Source organism: Hyperolius riggenbachi, chromosome 7 (genome assembly GCF_040937935.1).
Source record: "Hyperolius riggenbachi isolate aHypRig1 chromosome 7, aHypRig1.pri, whole genome shotgun sequence".
NCBI lineage: Eukaryota > Metazoa > Chordata > Amphibia > Anura > Hyperoliidae > Hyperolius > Hyperolius riggenbachi.
Genome location: NC_090652.1, coordinates 285,756,445 through 285,773,978, shown reverse-complemented (window position 1 = coordinate 285,773,978; position 17,534 = coordinate 285,756,445). Strand labels below are relative to the sequence as shown.

General features: G+C 44.4%; 1 protein-coding gene across 6 annotated transcripts in view; it reads right to left on the bottom strand.

Annotated features, from left to right (window-relative positions):
* The window catches only part of LRP1B (LDL receptor related protein 1B), a 2,031,260-nt gene that overhangs the window by 131,975 nt on the left and 1,881,751 nt on the right, over nt 1-17,534 (bottom strand). For all 6 annotated transcript variants that reach the window (XM_068245873.1, XM_068245875.1, XM_068245874.1 and 3 more), the window contains one exon: nt 1,686-1,820. In XM_068245873.1, the coding sequence (XP_068101974.1) occupies nt 1,686-1,820 (135 nt within the window). The remainder of the gene's footprint in view (nt 1-1,685; nt 1,821-17,534) is intronic.

Below are 17,534 nucleotides of genomic sequence, written 5' to 3'. Positions count from 1 at the left end.
AAGCGAGAGGAGAGCGAGGTGAAGAGGTCATCTTTGGGGAAAAGCAGCTTGTTGTGCTGTGTGAGGAGTCTGGCAGTGAGTGAGGAGGGGGGAGGCAGGAGAGCAGCGGTGTGTCATTTGACCTGCACAGCAGAAGGGAGGAGGTGGCACTGCTGTCCTGACTGAGGAGGAATGGAGTGGCTGAGGGTGAGCAGTTTGTTTGTCACAGACTCACAGCCAGCCAGTGTGCTATTGTGTTGAGCTGCAGCATGTCATGTGAGAACATTAAATGAAGTAGAGTAAATTGTCGGGTGTTGTGGGATCATTCCAAATCGGGAAGGGGAGGGGGGGGAGCCTCAGGCAGCAAAAAGTCTAGAACCGGCCCTGGAGCCAGCAGTGTGTCTCTCTAACTTGATTTCTGCTAAAGGAGCAAAGGCAGACACCATTCTCAAGTAGGAAACATCATTACACACAAATAGAACAGGGGATAACCTCCCTCCCTCCCTCCTCTCCCAAGAAAACATACTGGCTTGCATGCAAATGTCATACATATTGTATGCAGTTTGGTTTTGGGCCAATCAAATGCGCTTCCTTTTGATCTGTATTGGCCCAATTTCAAACCGCATCCAATTTGAATTAAATTTGCATGAAAGCCAGGATTGTATCCCCCCCCCCCCCCCCCCAGTAACTGACTGTAGTCGTGTATGCTTCTGATTGGCAGATATATGGGGACGGGATGATGGATTGCAAGCTCCTCTGGGGTAGAGACTGGCATTGGACCTCTGCAAAGAGCTGAGGAGATTGCGGAAACTATTATTAATTAAAGTGGACCTGAACTCTTAACAGGACAGAAGAAAAGCAGAGAGAAATGTACCCTGCACCCTGTATGTATTCTGTGACTAATCACAAGTTGTAATTTGATCTCTCAACTGTGTCATGGCAGAGATCTCATTTGTAAACACAGGATGTTAACAATATTTCTCCTTCCAGCAGGAAGTGGACACACTGCATATTTATTGCAGGCTGTAACAAAGAAATGTTTTTCTTTACAGGTTATTATGCTGTTGCTTATCTTATAGAGCAGAGAGGAAGTTCTGAGTTCAGGGGCGCTTTAAATAAATAATCTTCTCTCTGAAATGTATCTTCCGCTTTACAAATCCTACCGGAAGGATTAAAGCCTTCTTTTTTATTTTTCTGGCTCTTTGAGATAATACAACTTACTCCACGTTACCTACGCACATTAATACCTTCATATATTTTTCTTTTAATCAAGCTTTATACACCATGATTAAAATGTGCCGGGGATTACAACACAACTGCAATAAGAAAGGGGGGGGGGGGGGGGGAGAAAACTACAAATGCTGGTTAATATTGACACTGTGATGTTGACAAGCATTGCATTTTGTCATTAAATTCAGCACTAGCTTATGATGTTCGCGTAATTAACTGGCTGCGCTAATACGCTACTGAATTAAAGACTCCGATTCCTTTCATGTGTCGACCGGGTTTGCTGGATGTTGGCCGTGGCGAGTTTTTTGCAAAGCTTTTTGCGTTGCCTGCCTCTGCTACGCGCGGAGAATTAACCAAGTCCCCGAAGATACAAAAAGGAGACGCTCTCGCAACAAAACCGCCAACGCTTTCTAATGTTAATCACAATTTCCCGGCATCCGAGATCGCTTCTTTCACGCGCCATCGGTAGGGCCTACCTTCGCACTGTCTGTTCTGAGGGCTCCTCTGAAAACCGGGCTTGCAGTGACAAAGGGAAGGTGTGCTGGTTTGATTGCAGAAGGCGTCGTCCCCGCAAGGGCTTGCATTGGCTTCACAGGAGTTCTCGCTCGGCTCTGAAAGAAATTAAAATTTGTCAAGAGCATGTAAACAAATTGCACTGGAGGCACGACTCTGCAGCTGTCCCCCGACATGCTACAGTTAAAGTTTTTTTTATATTTGCATAAAGTGTGCTAGGATGGCTTAAAGGACACCCGAAGTGAAAATAAACTAATGAAATAAACAATAGTATCTATTCTCCTTCTCCTAAAAAAATAACTTTTTAAAATATTCCACAGTTTTATTTTATATTAAAATCTACTTTTTAAAGAGAATCTGTACTGTCTGATGTGTACAATAAAAAAACATATGTGTACAATAAAAAACATACTTATCGAGTCACTGCATCCCTCTCTGCCATTTCCGCCGCAATCCTGGCTTTTAATCGCCAGTTTTAGGCAGTGTTTACAAACAAAAAACATGGCCGCTAACCAGGAAGTGATGTTTGTGCAAAAATATATATATTTTTACAGTGTACTACAAGTTTTTATTATATAGTGAATTATCTGCACTCTGGTTAGTAATTCTCACATTTTCTCAGCATGGGCAGCTCCCTCCCCCCTCAGACAAGCTGAAATTGAGAGCAGAGACCTGTCTGTGAGGGATAAACAAAGCACACACACAGAGCTTTCAGGGGCGGGGAGGGAGAGCACATAACGTCTCCCTATCACAGCAGAGGCAGTGCATTCCTCTCTGGTTTGACAGCAACTAGAAAAGGCTGCAGTGCGCCAGACCACATTAGAACAGATATAAGAACTTATAGGATAGGAGACATAAGGCTGAACATTTTGTTACAGAGTCTCTTTAAGTGTTTACTGTTTTTTATTATTTTTGCTCTATGACACATTCAGTGAAGTATGCCAGAGCTAAAATCTATCTACTATTCACCCTTTGTATCTCTTCCCTGCTCTCAAAAGCCATTTTCGGCTTGGAAAGTGTTTTATAGTTCTAATTTCTTATCAGTGAGGGTCACACTGTAGTCTGACCCAGTCCTGAGTCAGACAGGAACTGCCACTTACATACCTGATGTTTAATTATTTCAGGCAGAGAAAGAAAAAAGGAACACAACATAGTTATTTATGTCCTAGGCACTGTACATACACATGTCTATCTCATCATGTCACATGTCACCTTGGGCATCTTTTAAAGCAGTAGGATTAGCCATACTATGCCAGGAAAAAAAACACATATAGAAGTAGATAACTACTTGTTCTACTTACATAACAGATGTATTGTACTGTCCATGTTATGATTACAGTGATTTTTATATAGTAAATAAAGAGAATTCTGTTCCTGGAATTTGCCATTTTGATTCCCGATGACTGAAGCCAATCCTGATGTCATTTCCTCCCTTACTTTTCTTTTTCCTCCTAGAATCTGCACTAACACAACTAGCTTGCTTTGTAAACATGAGAGCACAGTCACTGATTGTATTTCAGAGTCACACTGAACTGCACTCAGCACTCAGTGAGGAGCAGGAATGCAGGAGGGGAGAGGACAAGCTTCCATCTAGTGGGCAATGTTCCAAATAGAGCCAGTCAGTCTGACTCAGATATGCTTTATTACAGCAGAAATATTTCTGAATAGATTGGAGTGCTTGCAATGCAGGGTCAGGTTCCAGGCTGCATAATGAACACAGAGCAGTGGGTAAATGGAATTTGATTTTGTGGCTGACAATCCCTCTTTAAAGAGGAACTTTAGCGAAAAGGGGAACAACATAAATCAATACGTCGGGCGGGGGACCACGGAGGTGCTAGCGGGCAGCGGCAGCAAGGGCAAGGGCCAAGGCACACACTAGCAGCAGTGGCAGCGAGGAGCCCGAGTCCGACTGGCCAAAAAAACTCTACCTTCTGGGGCTGGGCTCCGCCGCACACTGCTGCTGCACAGTAGGAGGAAACGTCCGTGACAGGATCGATGTCATCGCGAGGCCGCTCCTGTCACGTGACGTCAACACGCAGGAGCGCCCAGAAGGATCTAGGAAGCCGGTGATCGCGCTGGTGCACAGATCCTCCTGCCTCTCGCTGCACTGCGTCCGCGCATCACCGGCTCCTAGCAGTGACGTGACGTCACATCCTTCTGCCTGGCGCCCCCCAATCTGTCACTCTCATCGGCGCCCCGTTCAGCAGAACCGGCTGAACGGGGCAAGAAACGGCCCTGCTAAAGGGATGTCAGGGATGCCTCTCACTATTGTAATGCCTTCAATGCATGTAACAACTTGTAACAAAAGACAGACAGATTCACACTTCTGCTGTTACTGCTCAATGGGCTTCGGTCATTTACCACACTTCAAAGGCAGCTGTGAAAATCTTTATCAATTAGCACACACAAAAGTCTAAAATACTGAATGCGGTATTTTAACAACCAGAATATTTTATCGCAAAGCCTTTTATGAATCAAGGCCAATGTGTTATAATGAGTTTGAACTGCAATGGAGACTGGACATAGACTTGCATGCAGCAAGTTAGAATAACGCGATCAGTTACAACACAGCACTGTGAACAGGCCCATAGAATTGCATGGGCAGTGAGTTGAGCTGCAGAATTATTCTGCCTTGCAACTGAGCACTATGAAGAATAAATATAAATTCTCAACTTGAGTCTCATTTTACTATTTACACATTATAATAACAGATAAAAAAGCAGCCTGTCAAGCCCTCAGCCTCGCTGCCACGGATATTACTAATCTGAACGCAGCAAGTATAACACAGGATGCTCAGGAAGTCTCAGTCATACATAATCATTTGCACAAATAATACACAAGTTTTTTTTTAACTTTATCTCTACAATATGTCAAACGCTCCTGGCGGGCCGACTGCCCCGTATCTCCCACGGCTGATGCAGAACGTTCTCGCGCCAGGCAAAATATCGGCACAAACCATTTATCAGAGAGCAGGCTGGACTTTATAGGAGTCAGCGCAGTGCAGCGCGGACACGCAGAGTTACGTTCCTCCAAGCAGATAAACTGAAATATGCAGCATATCTGGAACTCCACTTCATTCCAGCCGCAAGAACGGAAACCTCTCGTATAGCCTGATAAATGACCCAGGGGAAAAACCGTGCCTGGGTTGTTCACATTAGGGACGGGGTTTTGTGCAAAATCAGTTCTGTGGGAAGATGGCCATTTTCAATGAAATGTCAAGTCGGTCAGAATGTGAAAACCTGAGCCGTGTCAATCTGATTGGCTAGAGTTAATATTACTGGATTTTCTTTCTAAAGTGCTAATATATTATGCAGCAATGAACTGTAAGGCCTTGGACCCACTACAGTGCTTTCAGCAGCGATTTATGTTTTCTAAGAATCGGCGGCGACTCCGAAAATGGCTATGCCAATGAAAGTGAATAGAGTTGAGCACACTGCATCGTGCTCCATTTTGGTAGCGATTGTGGTACAAAATTAGGTCTAAGATTGCTGCAAAATCGCTTTTCAATCGCGCTACATAGAAAACTGCAAAATGGTAATTGTAATTGCTAGCACTACAATAAGGTCGCTACAAAAATATGCCAGGAATGGCTGCTGAAAAACCCTTTACCAAATACCTAGGCCTAAATAGAGGTGACAATGACAAATATAAAAAGCACAAGTATGGCACAGAAGGATGAGGCATATATTCAATGTAACAGTGAGTTGCATTGTGTTGCCAAAAGGTAGAAAATCAAAAATTTTATATAAGGAATATTCTACAATCAACTTGCTTAAGGGCTGGTTCAGACGGACAATTGGGGGTGTTGCGGCGGCTCCGCGGTCAGGCTTTCAGTAGCCTTCGCGTTGCGTTCCGATGCGGTCACGTTTTTTGTTCCCCTAGGGGCACATTAGCCGTCACGGTTGCCCGCCCCCTGGAAGCTACATGTCGCTTCTAGAGGCAGCTCGAACGCTCGCGAAAATCAGAACCCGAACGCCACGATCGTGCAAACGCGTGCAAAAGCTTGGTGTAAACGCTCCCATTCAGTTGAATGGGAGCGTTTACCGCGACGTTCCGAACGCTTGCGGTAAACGCTCCGCAATCGTCCGTCTGAACCAGCCCTAAAGAGGAACTGCTGTGAAAATAATATAATAAAAAAGTGCTTAATTTTTACAATAATTATGTATAAATAATTTAGTCAGTGTTTGCCCATTGTAAAATCTTTTAAAGAGAAACTTCGACCAAGAATTGAACTTTATCCCAATCAGTAGCTGATTCCCCCTTTTAGAAGAAAAATCTATTCCTTTTCTCAAACAGACCATCAGGGGGCGCTGTATGACTGATATTGTGATGAAACCCCTTCCACTAAGAAATTCTGAGTACGTACTCTTGGCAGTTTCCTGTCTGTGAAGCTTGCTGCATTGTGGGAAATAGCTGTTTACAGCTGTTTCCAACTGCCAAAAAAGCTAGCAGCAGCTACATAACCTGCCCACAGTAAAAATGTCACCGAGTAATAAATGTCAGAATGTACATCAGGGAACACACTTGTCTTGTAGTTTTCTGTGCGCGTTTTTCTGCGTACATTTTTTGCACACCAAGTGTGTTTCTATGCAGGAAACCGCGCACATTTTTTCACAACAGTTGATGTCATTTATGCAGAAAACTGACAAAATGTGCAGAATCATGATGCAGAATGTCAGTTTTTTTTTTCTGCGTGCGGAAAACACATTAAAGGGGCACTATGGCGAAAATGTTTTAAAATTTAAAATATGTGCAAACATATATAAATAAGGAGTACATTTTTTTCCAGAGCAAAATGAGCCATGAATTACTTTTCTCCTATGTTGCTGTCACTTACAGTAGGTAGTAGAAATCTGACAGAACCAACAGGTTTTGGACTACTCCATCTGTTCATGGGGGATTCTCAGGGATGTATTTATTTTCAAAAACTCTTAGTGAATGGCAATTTCTCTGTCCAACTGCCAAAAACTGTGTAGCGAGCAGGGACGCTGGCCAGCATCAATTTATAAACTCTTTTTAGGGAATATCTTTATAAAGAATAAAGGCCATGCTGTGAATCCCCTATGAAGAGATTGACTAGTCCAAAACCTGTCGCTTCTGTCGCTTCTGTTAGATTTTTTGCCATAGTGCCCCTTTAAGTGTGAACTAGTTCTCAGTTTTTCTGTGCAGAAAACGCGTACAAAAATAGTTAAAGGGACTCCGAGCAGTGCAGAAACTATGGAAAGATGCATATCATTTTAAAGCTCTCTTTCTCCTCTTTCCAATGATATATAAATCGCCGCCCTACGCCTTTTAGTTTTCGCTATTTTCGCGATTGAAATTGTCGCGGCCGCGATTTCGATCGCGAAAATAGAGAAAACTAAAAGGCGTAGGGCGAAGATTTAGGTGTCGTCAGAAAGAGGAGAAAGAGAGCTTTAAAATGATATCCATCAAGCCATAGTTATATTGTATTACACAGGGCGACTTTTTGTCAAAGTCAGCAGCTGCATTCAGCAGAATAGAGCTGCTGACACTGGGGAAAGTGTCGGCCTGTGTAATACAATATAACTATGGCTTGATGGATATCATTTTAAAGCTCTCTTTCTCCTCTTTCTGACGACACCTAAATCGTTGCCCTACACCTTTTAGTTTTCTCTATTTTCGCGATCGAAATCGCGGTCGCGGCAATTTCAATCGCGAAAATAGCGAAAACTAAAAGACGTAGGGCTACGATTTATATATCATTGGAAAGAGGAGAAAGAGAGCTTTAAAATGATATGCATCTTTCCATAGTTTCTGCACTGCTCGGAGTCCCTTTAAGTGTGTTCCCTGCCTGAAGAACTTCTTCACAGATAAACTTTGCAGCAGAGTACTTACACGGACCTAGGAAAACATTTGTGTCTGAAATTGTGATTTTTATCATGCCAACGGAATTTGTAAAGTAAACATGACAGTAAAAAAATAAAAAGCTTTGGGTTTGACACATGCTGCTACATGTGTGGCAGCATTTTCCAGATGACATGGCAGGTCTTCTTTAATACTTATATATGTCCACATGTGCCAGGGCAGCCCTGCCAATTGAACTAGTCTCCCCTGGCTACTCTTGGTTTTACAAATGAGCATTGGCACTGGGAGGTGACAAGGGATTGGTAGGCTCGCCATAAAACACTGCCAGAAAGCCGTACAAGTGGACAGTCAACTGGAAGTTTCATCTGATTTACAGATCTGGGCCAAATATGGACGTCCATTAAATACGTCTATTAAATGTGTTATCTTGTACGTAAGACGGTTATCTGGTCTATCCACCTGGCTGGCGGGTTGTCTTCATGTCGTATCAGATCTTCCTCTGCTGGCAAAGTTCCATAGATTTGGGTCCTGTGCCAGTTATTTTCTTTTATGTCAGATTCTGAATCCTCTTTTACTCTGTAAAATCTTTCTCTCTATATTACAAAAATGAATTAAACTGTTAAGGCACACGGGAAATGCTATAATATTTGTTTCAGAGAAAAAAACTGGTGTACATGTGTACAAGTTAAAGTGGACCTGAGCTTAAAACATAAAGGTAAAAGAAAGGAAAAACACAATTGTGGGTTGCCGGGTTCAGGCAATAGAGATGGCTCGAACCTCCGATTTTCGGTTTGCGAACCTCGAACTCAAACTTCTGAAAAAGTTTGCAAGCCTGCGAACTTTTCGAACCACAATAGACTTCAATGGGCAGGCAAACGTGAAAAACTACAAACACTGTTTCTGGCCACAGAAGTGATGGAAAAGATGTTTCAAGGGGTCTAACACCTGGAGGGGGGCATGGCGGAGTGGGATACATGCAAAAAGTCCCGGGGAAAATTACGGATTTGACGCACAGCAGGGTTATAATCCCTAAAAGGCAGAAATCACAATGCATTGCTATATTGGAGGCCTAAAGTACTTTAAAACATCTTGCGTGTGTATACATGGATCAGCAGTTAGTGTAAGTAGTGCACTGACTCACACTGACAGACCAAACTTACTGTGTAATGCACCGCAAACAGCTGTTTGTGTAGTGATGGCCGTGCTGGACTGGTGCGCACGATGGCGAGAGTGCAGGCGATTGTGGCTCTCGCAGGCGATGGTGGTTTTCAAGACCATATGGTCGGGCTGAGGTAGCTTAATGACAGAACAACTGTCCACAATAAAGCAACGACACTATTATCTTGGGTCAGGTGTGCCCCCCAACGCACTCATACAGCTGGTCATTGCTTCATTGTGATACGCAAGCTCCTTCACCGTGGCAAGGTAACAATCATTAAGGGGAAATGACACATGTACATGCCTTTTGTTTTGTTGGTGCAGCCGCAGTGCAGCCAGAAAAAATAGGCATGTACACGGACCAGAACAATTATTATTATGTTTGGTAGCAGCCGCTGCTATCAGCAGTGGCCATGAAAATTCAAGAATCCACCTGGAGTCCTGGACCCTGTTGGTGGTGGCAGAGAAGGCAGTCAAGTGGCCTGCAGCAGGCATAGATGCTGTGTGGGGACTGACTTAGTCTTCGGCAGGCAGTAGCCCTCCGGGATCCATGCCTCATTCATTTTGATAAAGGTGAGGTACTGACCACTTTTTTGGCCTGACTGCTGGTAGTATAATACAATGTGCAGTTACACAGGTGCAGTGAAAAGGTATGCAGTGACTGCTGGTATACAATGTGCAGTCACACAGGTGCAGGGAAAAGGTATGCAGTGACTGCTGGTGGTATAATACAATGTGCAGTTACACAGGTGCAGTGAAAAGGTATGCACTGACTGCTGCTATAATACAATTGTGCAGTCACACAAGTGCAGGGAAAAGGTATGCAGCGACTGCTGCTATAATACAATTGTGCAGTCACACATGCGCAGGGAAAAGGTATGCACTGACTGCTGCTATAATACAATTGTGCAGTCACACAGGTGCAGGGAAAAGGTATGCAGCGACTGCTGCTATAATACAATTGTGCAGTCACACAGGTGCAGGGAAAAGGTATGCAGTAATTGGTGGTGGTATTGTATAATACAAAGTGCAGTCACACAGAGGCAGTGAAAGGTATGCACTGAATGTGCTGGGCCTGGCACAGTATAGCAATTAGCAAGGGCCAGCTGCAACAGATAGGGCTGTATATGCAGTGTCAGTGGCACACACACACACACACACACACACACACACACACACACACACACACACACACACACACACACACACACACACACACACACACACACACACACACACACTCACAAAACACATCAGAAGAACATTAGCTCTCAAAAGAGCTGTTTTGGGGTGCTTTTCATCAACAAATATCAGCAAGGAGCAAGCTAACAGACCTCCTAACTTTCGCTTTCTCTATCTCTCCAATGTCTCTCCCTTCTTTCACTAATACAGCAGCACATATAGTAAGAACATGGCTGACGATGCTGCCTTTTATAATAAGGAGGAGCTCCAGGAGGGAGTGCAGCCTGATTGGCTGCCATGTGTCTGCTGACTGTGATGTAGAGGGTCAAAGTTTAGCCCAATGATGTAGTATAGGGGGCGGGTCAAAAACGCTAAGTGTTCGCAGTTCACTGCGAACTCGAACCAGCTAAGTTCACGCGAACAAGTTCTCTGGCAAACTGTTTGAGCCATCTCTATCAGGCAACCACTTAACCTCCTTGGCGGTCTGATTCTTTCCAGATTTTAGGGTCTAAAAGCGGTGCAATTTTTTTTCACTCTTTCAGACCCTAAAACCTGAAAAAAATCATTCTGGCAGTGAGATCTGCAGCAAAATAAAAAAAAAAATGTACCTTCCTGGGCTCCTGTGCTGCAGTTTTCTCTTTGTCCACAAGATGGCGCTAATATACATATAAACAAACTTCTCTATATTTCTCTAATATAGAGAAGTTCGTTTTCAATATTAGCCCCGCCCCCGATGACGTCACGCTGCCACCACCGCTCTGCTGCCACCACCACGGCTGCGCTGCTCCAACTGGCTGCCGGGTCCCCGGAAGAATAGCGGGGACATGGGGGATCCCGGCGGCCAGGGAAAGACCCCACACTGCCGGGGAGAGAGGCTGGAGTCCCGCTGTGCAGCGAGATCGCGCGCGGGACTCCACAACTTCAAGTAAAGCTCTGCAATGCATACCCCGACCTGAGCTCGGGATCACCGCTAATAGCTTGTTTTTTCTACCCCGAGCTAAGGTCGGGAAAACCGTCAAGGAGGTTAAAGCACTTATAGGGATATTAGGCCTGTCCCCACTCAGGCTAAAGAGTCGCTCTCTGTAGAAGGAAAGAAGGGTGTTCACCCATCCACCAGGTGGATAACAATAACTGCAATGGACACAGAGGCGCCAGCAGAGTAAACATTGATCATAGGTAAAAACAGATAAAATTTGGGGGGCAAGGGTGGACTTACCTCCCCAAAACCAAACACAACCACTATGTATGGTTTAAACAAGATTTAATTTGTACGCCAGAACAAATGCAATGTGCTTTGCGGGTCTCTAGCCCACTTCCTCAGGCAATTGTAAGTTTCCCTCCTCCTCCCTGAACGGCAGCATTTAGCTAGCCGTAGATAGGGATGCTCATTCGGATTCCGCAGAATTTAAACTTCCACATTTCCAATCGGAAAACGGAAAATTGATATCTGCGAAAATAGGATTTACCTCAACTTGGTAATTTTAGCCCAATCAAAGAACTGGGAAGCATTGGACCAATCAGAGAATGCAGATATTTTCAGCGATACTCAGATTGCCATTGTAATTTTAGACCAAACTCAAGACTCGGATACTACTGAGTATTCTTGATCCTGAGTCTTGTGATTGGCCTACAATGTTTGTAGTATTCCAATTGCCCTGGTAAAATTCTGCAGTCTCTGATTGGTCCAATACTTCCAAATGAAATTTGGAACTATTTTGCCAATTAAAGAATGCAAAAAAAATGACAAAAAAAAAGACTCCTCGGAAATTGGAAATCAGCGTTGGCTGAAATCAGAATTTCTGTGCAATCGAAAATTGGCTTTTCTGACCATCCCTAGCCATTCACTCTTAGATTGCCACTCGATGTAGGAAAAACATACAATTCTTCTCTGACTGGAACCTATTCCTATCAAACACACACCCCTTTTAAAATGCCAATGAAAAGGCCCCTTTGGCTGTGAAAAATAAGTCCCGCCCCAGCCATGATAAGCCCCACCCACCAGCAGGAACCTCCTCCCCATCTGGGACAATTTGGAGCAAAGAGGTCCCATACAGGATTCCTAGTGTAACCATCTCTGCAGCTGTGTGGGAAGAGGTAAGATGGCGTCTCCCTGACAGCAGTGACCTCTCCCTCCCCAGCATTCACAGTGACCTCTCCCTTAACCTTGCACCCACAGTGACCTCTCCCTCCACCTAGGACCCATACTGACCTATCCCTCCCCAGCATTAGCCCTGCAGTGACCCTGCCACCCCCCCCCCCCCCCCAGCACAAACAGTGACCTTTCCTTCCCCCAATGGCACCCTTCTTGTCCCCAGCAGCACCCATAATGACCTCCCTCAGCACCTAAACTGACCTCTCCCTCCCCCAGCACCCCAAATTACTTCCCCTTCCTGCAGCACCTACACTGATGTCTACTGATTTCTACTTCTGCTTGCTAACATCCACCCACACCCCTTTCCCCCATAGTTGGCACCCAGTACTCACAATTACATTACACCAAGTACCTGCACCCAAGCCTGACATTGCACCCAGTACTCACACCTGCACACAGCCTACATGGCACTCACTATCTGCACCAAGCACCCACTTTACCCACACCCATGTGACACCCAATTCCCACCCATAGCCAGCACCTAGTACAGGCATAGCATCAGGCATAGCACCAAGTACTCGCACCATGTCACACCCAGTACCTGCACCCAACACCCACAGGACATCCAGTACACGCACCCAGATCTCACATGGCACTAAGTACCTGCAATCAACACCCACATGACACCCGGTACCCACACCCAAAACCCACATTGCACCCAGCCTCAGCATTCAGCACCCACATAACAACCAACACCCTCCTAGCAAGAAACGAGGAGGGGGGAATGTGCGGTCACCGGTGATAGGTCCAACTAACTCGACACCAGTGAAGGCAGCCAGCGCTTCTGTGACTGAATGTGTCAGGGATATGGTTTAGGACAGCTGGAGAGCCCGGGGGGGGGGGGGGGGGGGGTTGAAGGTCACATGTCACTGCAGGGCACGGGGGCTGGGGGGGGAGCCCCCCCACCACTTGTAGGTACTGCTGTGCATTGGGGGGGGGGGGGCGAGGCCCCTTTTATAAATGTGGGCACCCCCCTCTTAAGGACCCTCTGCATGGCCCTGGCATTGATTTTAAAAACATCAATTCAAAATCAAACTGTACTGTTCATTTCAGTGCAATGCTCCTGCCCCGCTCAACTTAGATGATTTATTGTCCTGTCCAATTGAGTAGGATATGTGTTCATTATGTATTTCTTTATACACTGATAAATTTAAAGTTGGGACTCAAGAGACCTGTTATTGTGCTCAGACTTCCATTAAGCCAATCATCCCACTAACATTCTTTATGCTTTTATTAATATAAACCATTTCCAAGTTATACAATGTCAAAACTAGACCTCCAAAATAGCTGCAAATGTCCCTGCTAATCGAAAGTACAGCGCTGAAGGTTTTAGTGAGCAGGAGGAACACTCATTGTGAACGCTCTAAATGCCTTTGTTCACATGCGATGTGCAGTAATGTGTGATATGAGCAGCAAGTCCATTCTTATGCTGCAACAAATAAACATTAATTCCATTATCAGCGCAACAAAAGGAAGTCCTTCCACTAAAAAGGCAGCACTTTGCTTCGCCTGTAAAATGTCATTGTCAAGTCCAGATCCGCTGCATAGTGCATTAAATAAAACATTAAAAATACTACCCTACTAATCACAATACAAAGTTAATAAAAGTTTGGCGATTATAGGGGAAGGTAATGTACATCAAGAAGAAATACCAAACTAATGAGGATGCAATGTTATAGAAGTAGCTATAAATGAAATAAATACAAAAAAAATCATACTAAGGGCCCTTTTCCCCCGACAGCGTTTGCGATTGCTGAATCGCAAAATCGCAAATCGCTAGCGATTTTAAAATTGCTACGGTTTGCTAAATAACATGGGAATCGCGGTAGGTAATTTCCACTACTGCGATTCGTTTTTTACGAAATCACGATCGCGCTGCGGAACAATTTTTGCTATGCAGTGCAAACGATTTGGGAAATCGCCTGGAAATTTAGTACTTTTGCTGAATTGCAATCGCTAGCGTTTAGCGCAAATGCTAGTGATTGCTAGTGGAAAAGGGCCCTGAATTCCACACTGATCCCTTAATGAGAACAAGCATCAACTCAGAAACCTTAAAGAGTAACTGTCAGGCTGCAGAAGCTAATTTAAACCTCTATTCTCCTGTGTTAAACAGTTTAGAAGGAAGCCCAAAAGCCATTAGTGAAGATAAAAATCTCAGTTACCTTTGATGTGTGCTTATCAGCAAGTCTGTTATAGACCCATAAGGACGCAAGCCGCATACTAAACTGCAAAGCATTCTGGGGCCCTCCCCTCGGCTGCTAATGAGACGTTACAGAAGCTTGTAATCAGTCCAGCGTGTAGCACTGATAAATCTCGGGGCAGAGTACTCTGCAGGAGTCAGCTATTGTTCCTAGCCACATGGCTCATTAATATTCACTGCACACTGTGTTGTTCAAGTAGGAGCTTATCTGTGATCAGGAAGCAGGCAGGACATGACGACACATTTGACAGAAAAACATGGAGCCTGCCATGAGCTGTCAGGAGCATCTATCTCTGCATATATTATATACAAATTCTGTGAAATCCAAACGTGGACAGTGAAATGCATATGTAATGTAAGTACATTTTCTCTGAGACCTTATACCTAACAGCTCCTCTTTAAAGTGGAGAGGAACTCTTGCACAGGACAGAAGGAAAACAGAGATTAATACGCCCTATATGTATTTAGAGAGTTTAGTCTGTCTAATTCTCTCTCATCTATGACTAATCACAATTGTAATTTGATCTCTTAACTGTGTCAGCTGGCTGCCTTGGCAGTTGTTAACCATATGTCTGCTTCCATGAAAGCAGGAAGTAGACACGCTGCAGCTGTATTGCAGTATTTGTATGAGCTGTAACAGAAATGTTTTTCTTTAAATGTTATTATGCTATTGCTTATCTGTTAGAGCAGAGAGTAAGTTCTGAGTTCAGGATCTACTTTATCCCTTTCTAATACTATTTCATGATCATCACCCACATCATGGGGGATCATGAAAGTGCTGCTGTGTGGGGAGCTGGCCGGGGTTTCTACCTCCTCACACTGACTAGAGCATGGAGGCGACCCAGCACTGGCAGCTGTGGGGTCAGAGCCAGGCTAAGGAACATTTCTGGAAGGATAGTCTCTACTTTTACACCCAATCACTGTACCTCTATAGGCCCATACCCACTACTCAATTTATACATAGAGATGGCCCAACTGTTCACCGGCGAGCAGTATTCTGCGAACTTCCGCTGTTTGCATTAGCGGCGAAAAGCGAACATTTGCAGTGTTCGATTCGCCCCCTATACATCATCATTGAGCAAAACTTTGACCCCTTACCTAACAGTCAGCAGATACATGGCAGCCAATTAGCTAGCACCCCTTCCTGGACCCTCCACCCCCCCCCCCCCTATCAAAAAGCAGTTGCAGTGGCCATATTGGATTTATTCTCTGCTGGCTGCTGACTATTAGTGAGAGCAGGGTCAGACTTGCTGCAGATAGGTAGGGAAAGCATTATCTAGGCCTGTGTTCTTGTCCCTCACTTGCTGTAAAAGCACCCCAAACAGCCCTTTTGAGGGCTAGCACATCAGTGTCCTGTGTTGTTTTTTTATGTGTGACACCCCACAGCCCACTGACACCCAATACTGCTATTATAATTGCCTCATTAAGTTGCACGCACAGAACCACTCCAATGCATTATTATTTCACTGTATTCTGATAGTGCTATTGCATTTCTCTGTGTGTGACACTCCACAGCCCACTGGCACCCAGAGCTGTGTGCACACTACTGCTGTTGCTACATTAACTTGCAGAGATAGTACCACTCCAGTGCATTATTAGTTCACTGTATTCTGATAGTGCTATTGTATCTGTGTGTGACACTCCACAGCCCACTGACAGCCAGAGCTGCGCACACTACTGCTATTGTTGCTATATTAAGTTGCATACACAGTACCACTCCAGTGCATTATATGTAGGAATGTACTGTGATTTCTGCCCTTTAGGGATTAAAACCCGACTCTGTGTCAACTCCATAATTTTTGGTGGGACATTTGTCATGGATCCCCCTCCGGCATGCCACAGTCCAGGTGTTAGACCCCCGTGAAACAACTTTTCCATCACTTTTGTGGCGAGAAACAGTCTTTATTGCTTTTAAAATTTGCCTGCCCATGGAAGTCTATGGCGATTTTCCAGGTTCACCTGTTTGGGAACATTTGCGGAAGTTCGTGGTCGCTCTTCATGAACCCCAAATTTGATGTTCACAACATCTCTATTTATACAACGATTTTTATGTCAACTCATTTTTTTGAGTGACAAGCTATCTTTTCCGCGATCTCACCATGTGGGTACAGGCCTGTGATTACGTTCATGACGTTCAGCAATGCGTGACGTCAACAACTGTCACAGCAGATAGTATCTTTTAAATCCCCGACGACTCCGCACAAAATACCGCGATCGCCTGTCGTGTGCCATCGTAAGTGTGTGTGCCGGCAAGAAGGTGGATCGGGGAACGCTCCTCATCAGGGGACATCGCTGGGAGTTCTGCATCATCAGGTGAGTATTCAGCCTAGAGACATCTAGGGTATGGATGTCATGGCTTCCAGATTGGGTTTCAGGTGACTGGGGGCAAACCATACTTGATGTACCCCAGTAATATTTCATAATTTTGCGCAATTTTTCATGTAATTTTTGAGAAATGCCGCCTTATTTTGTGCCGACTTTAGTGGTTTTAGCAAAGCCCCCATACAAGCTATTGACACCAACATTTCTACATATGTTAAGAAGCATAATGGCTACAAGCTAAAAAAACATTTTTTCTTTGCATTGTTAAAATCGATTTTTTTTAAAAAACCACAAGGTCTTTTTGGAAAATTCTTTTTTTGTCCTGTACCCAGTATTCTCCTTAACATATGTAGAATTTTTGGTGTCAATAGCATGTATGCAGGCTTTGCTATTCACTGCCAAAGTCGGCACGAAATGATGCAAAAATTACCAAAATTTTATGTGAAATTATGAATGCCTATACGAAATCAATCAAATGTACAAATTGTAATTACGTATATTTTAAATTGCGAAAATGTAAGTGAAAATTTGCGTAATCATAATTAGCTGATTACGATCATTTTACTGCTACACTCCCACTGTCAGCCGCTGACTAATTGACTGTCAGCACTCAAATTGAATTAACTTGTGGAAATGTCCGACTTTTCTTTATGGTTCTTGTCAAAATGGAGTTTGGATGTTTGTTGAGATTTAAGCTAAGTAGTCACATAGATACGACCACTGTTGCCTGGTTGACGCTTCACAAGCTTCCCGGCAGTGACACATTCTGTTACTATAGATGGGGTGGAGGGATGACAAGTGGCATACAATGGAGTGGGAGGAGTAAGAACAATACAGTTGGGCATTGTTCGGCCGATATGATCAAAAATGCCTGGTCTCTCAATCAGGCATCAGGGAATAGTATGTGTAATGGATAGCGGAGATACCGCCGCAGCGGTGATCGGCAGGGTGGTTATTTCCGCGTTTCAGCCG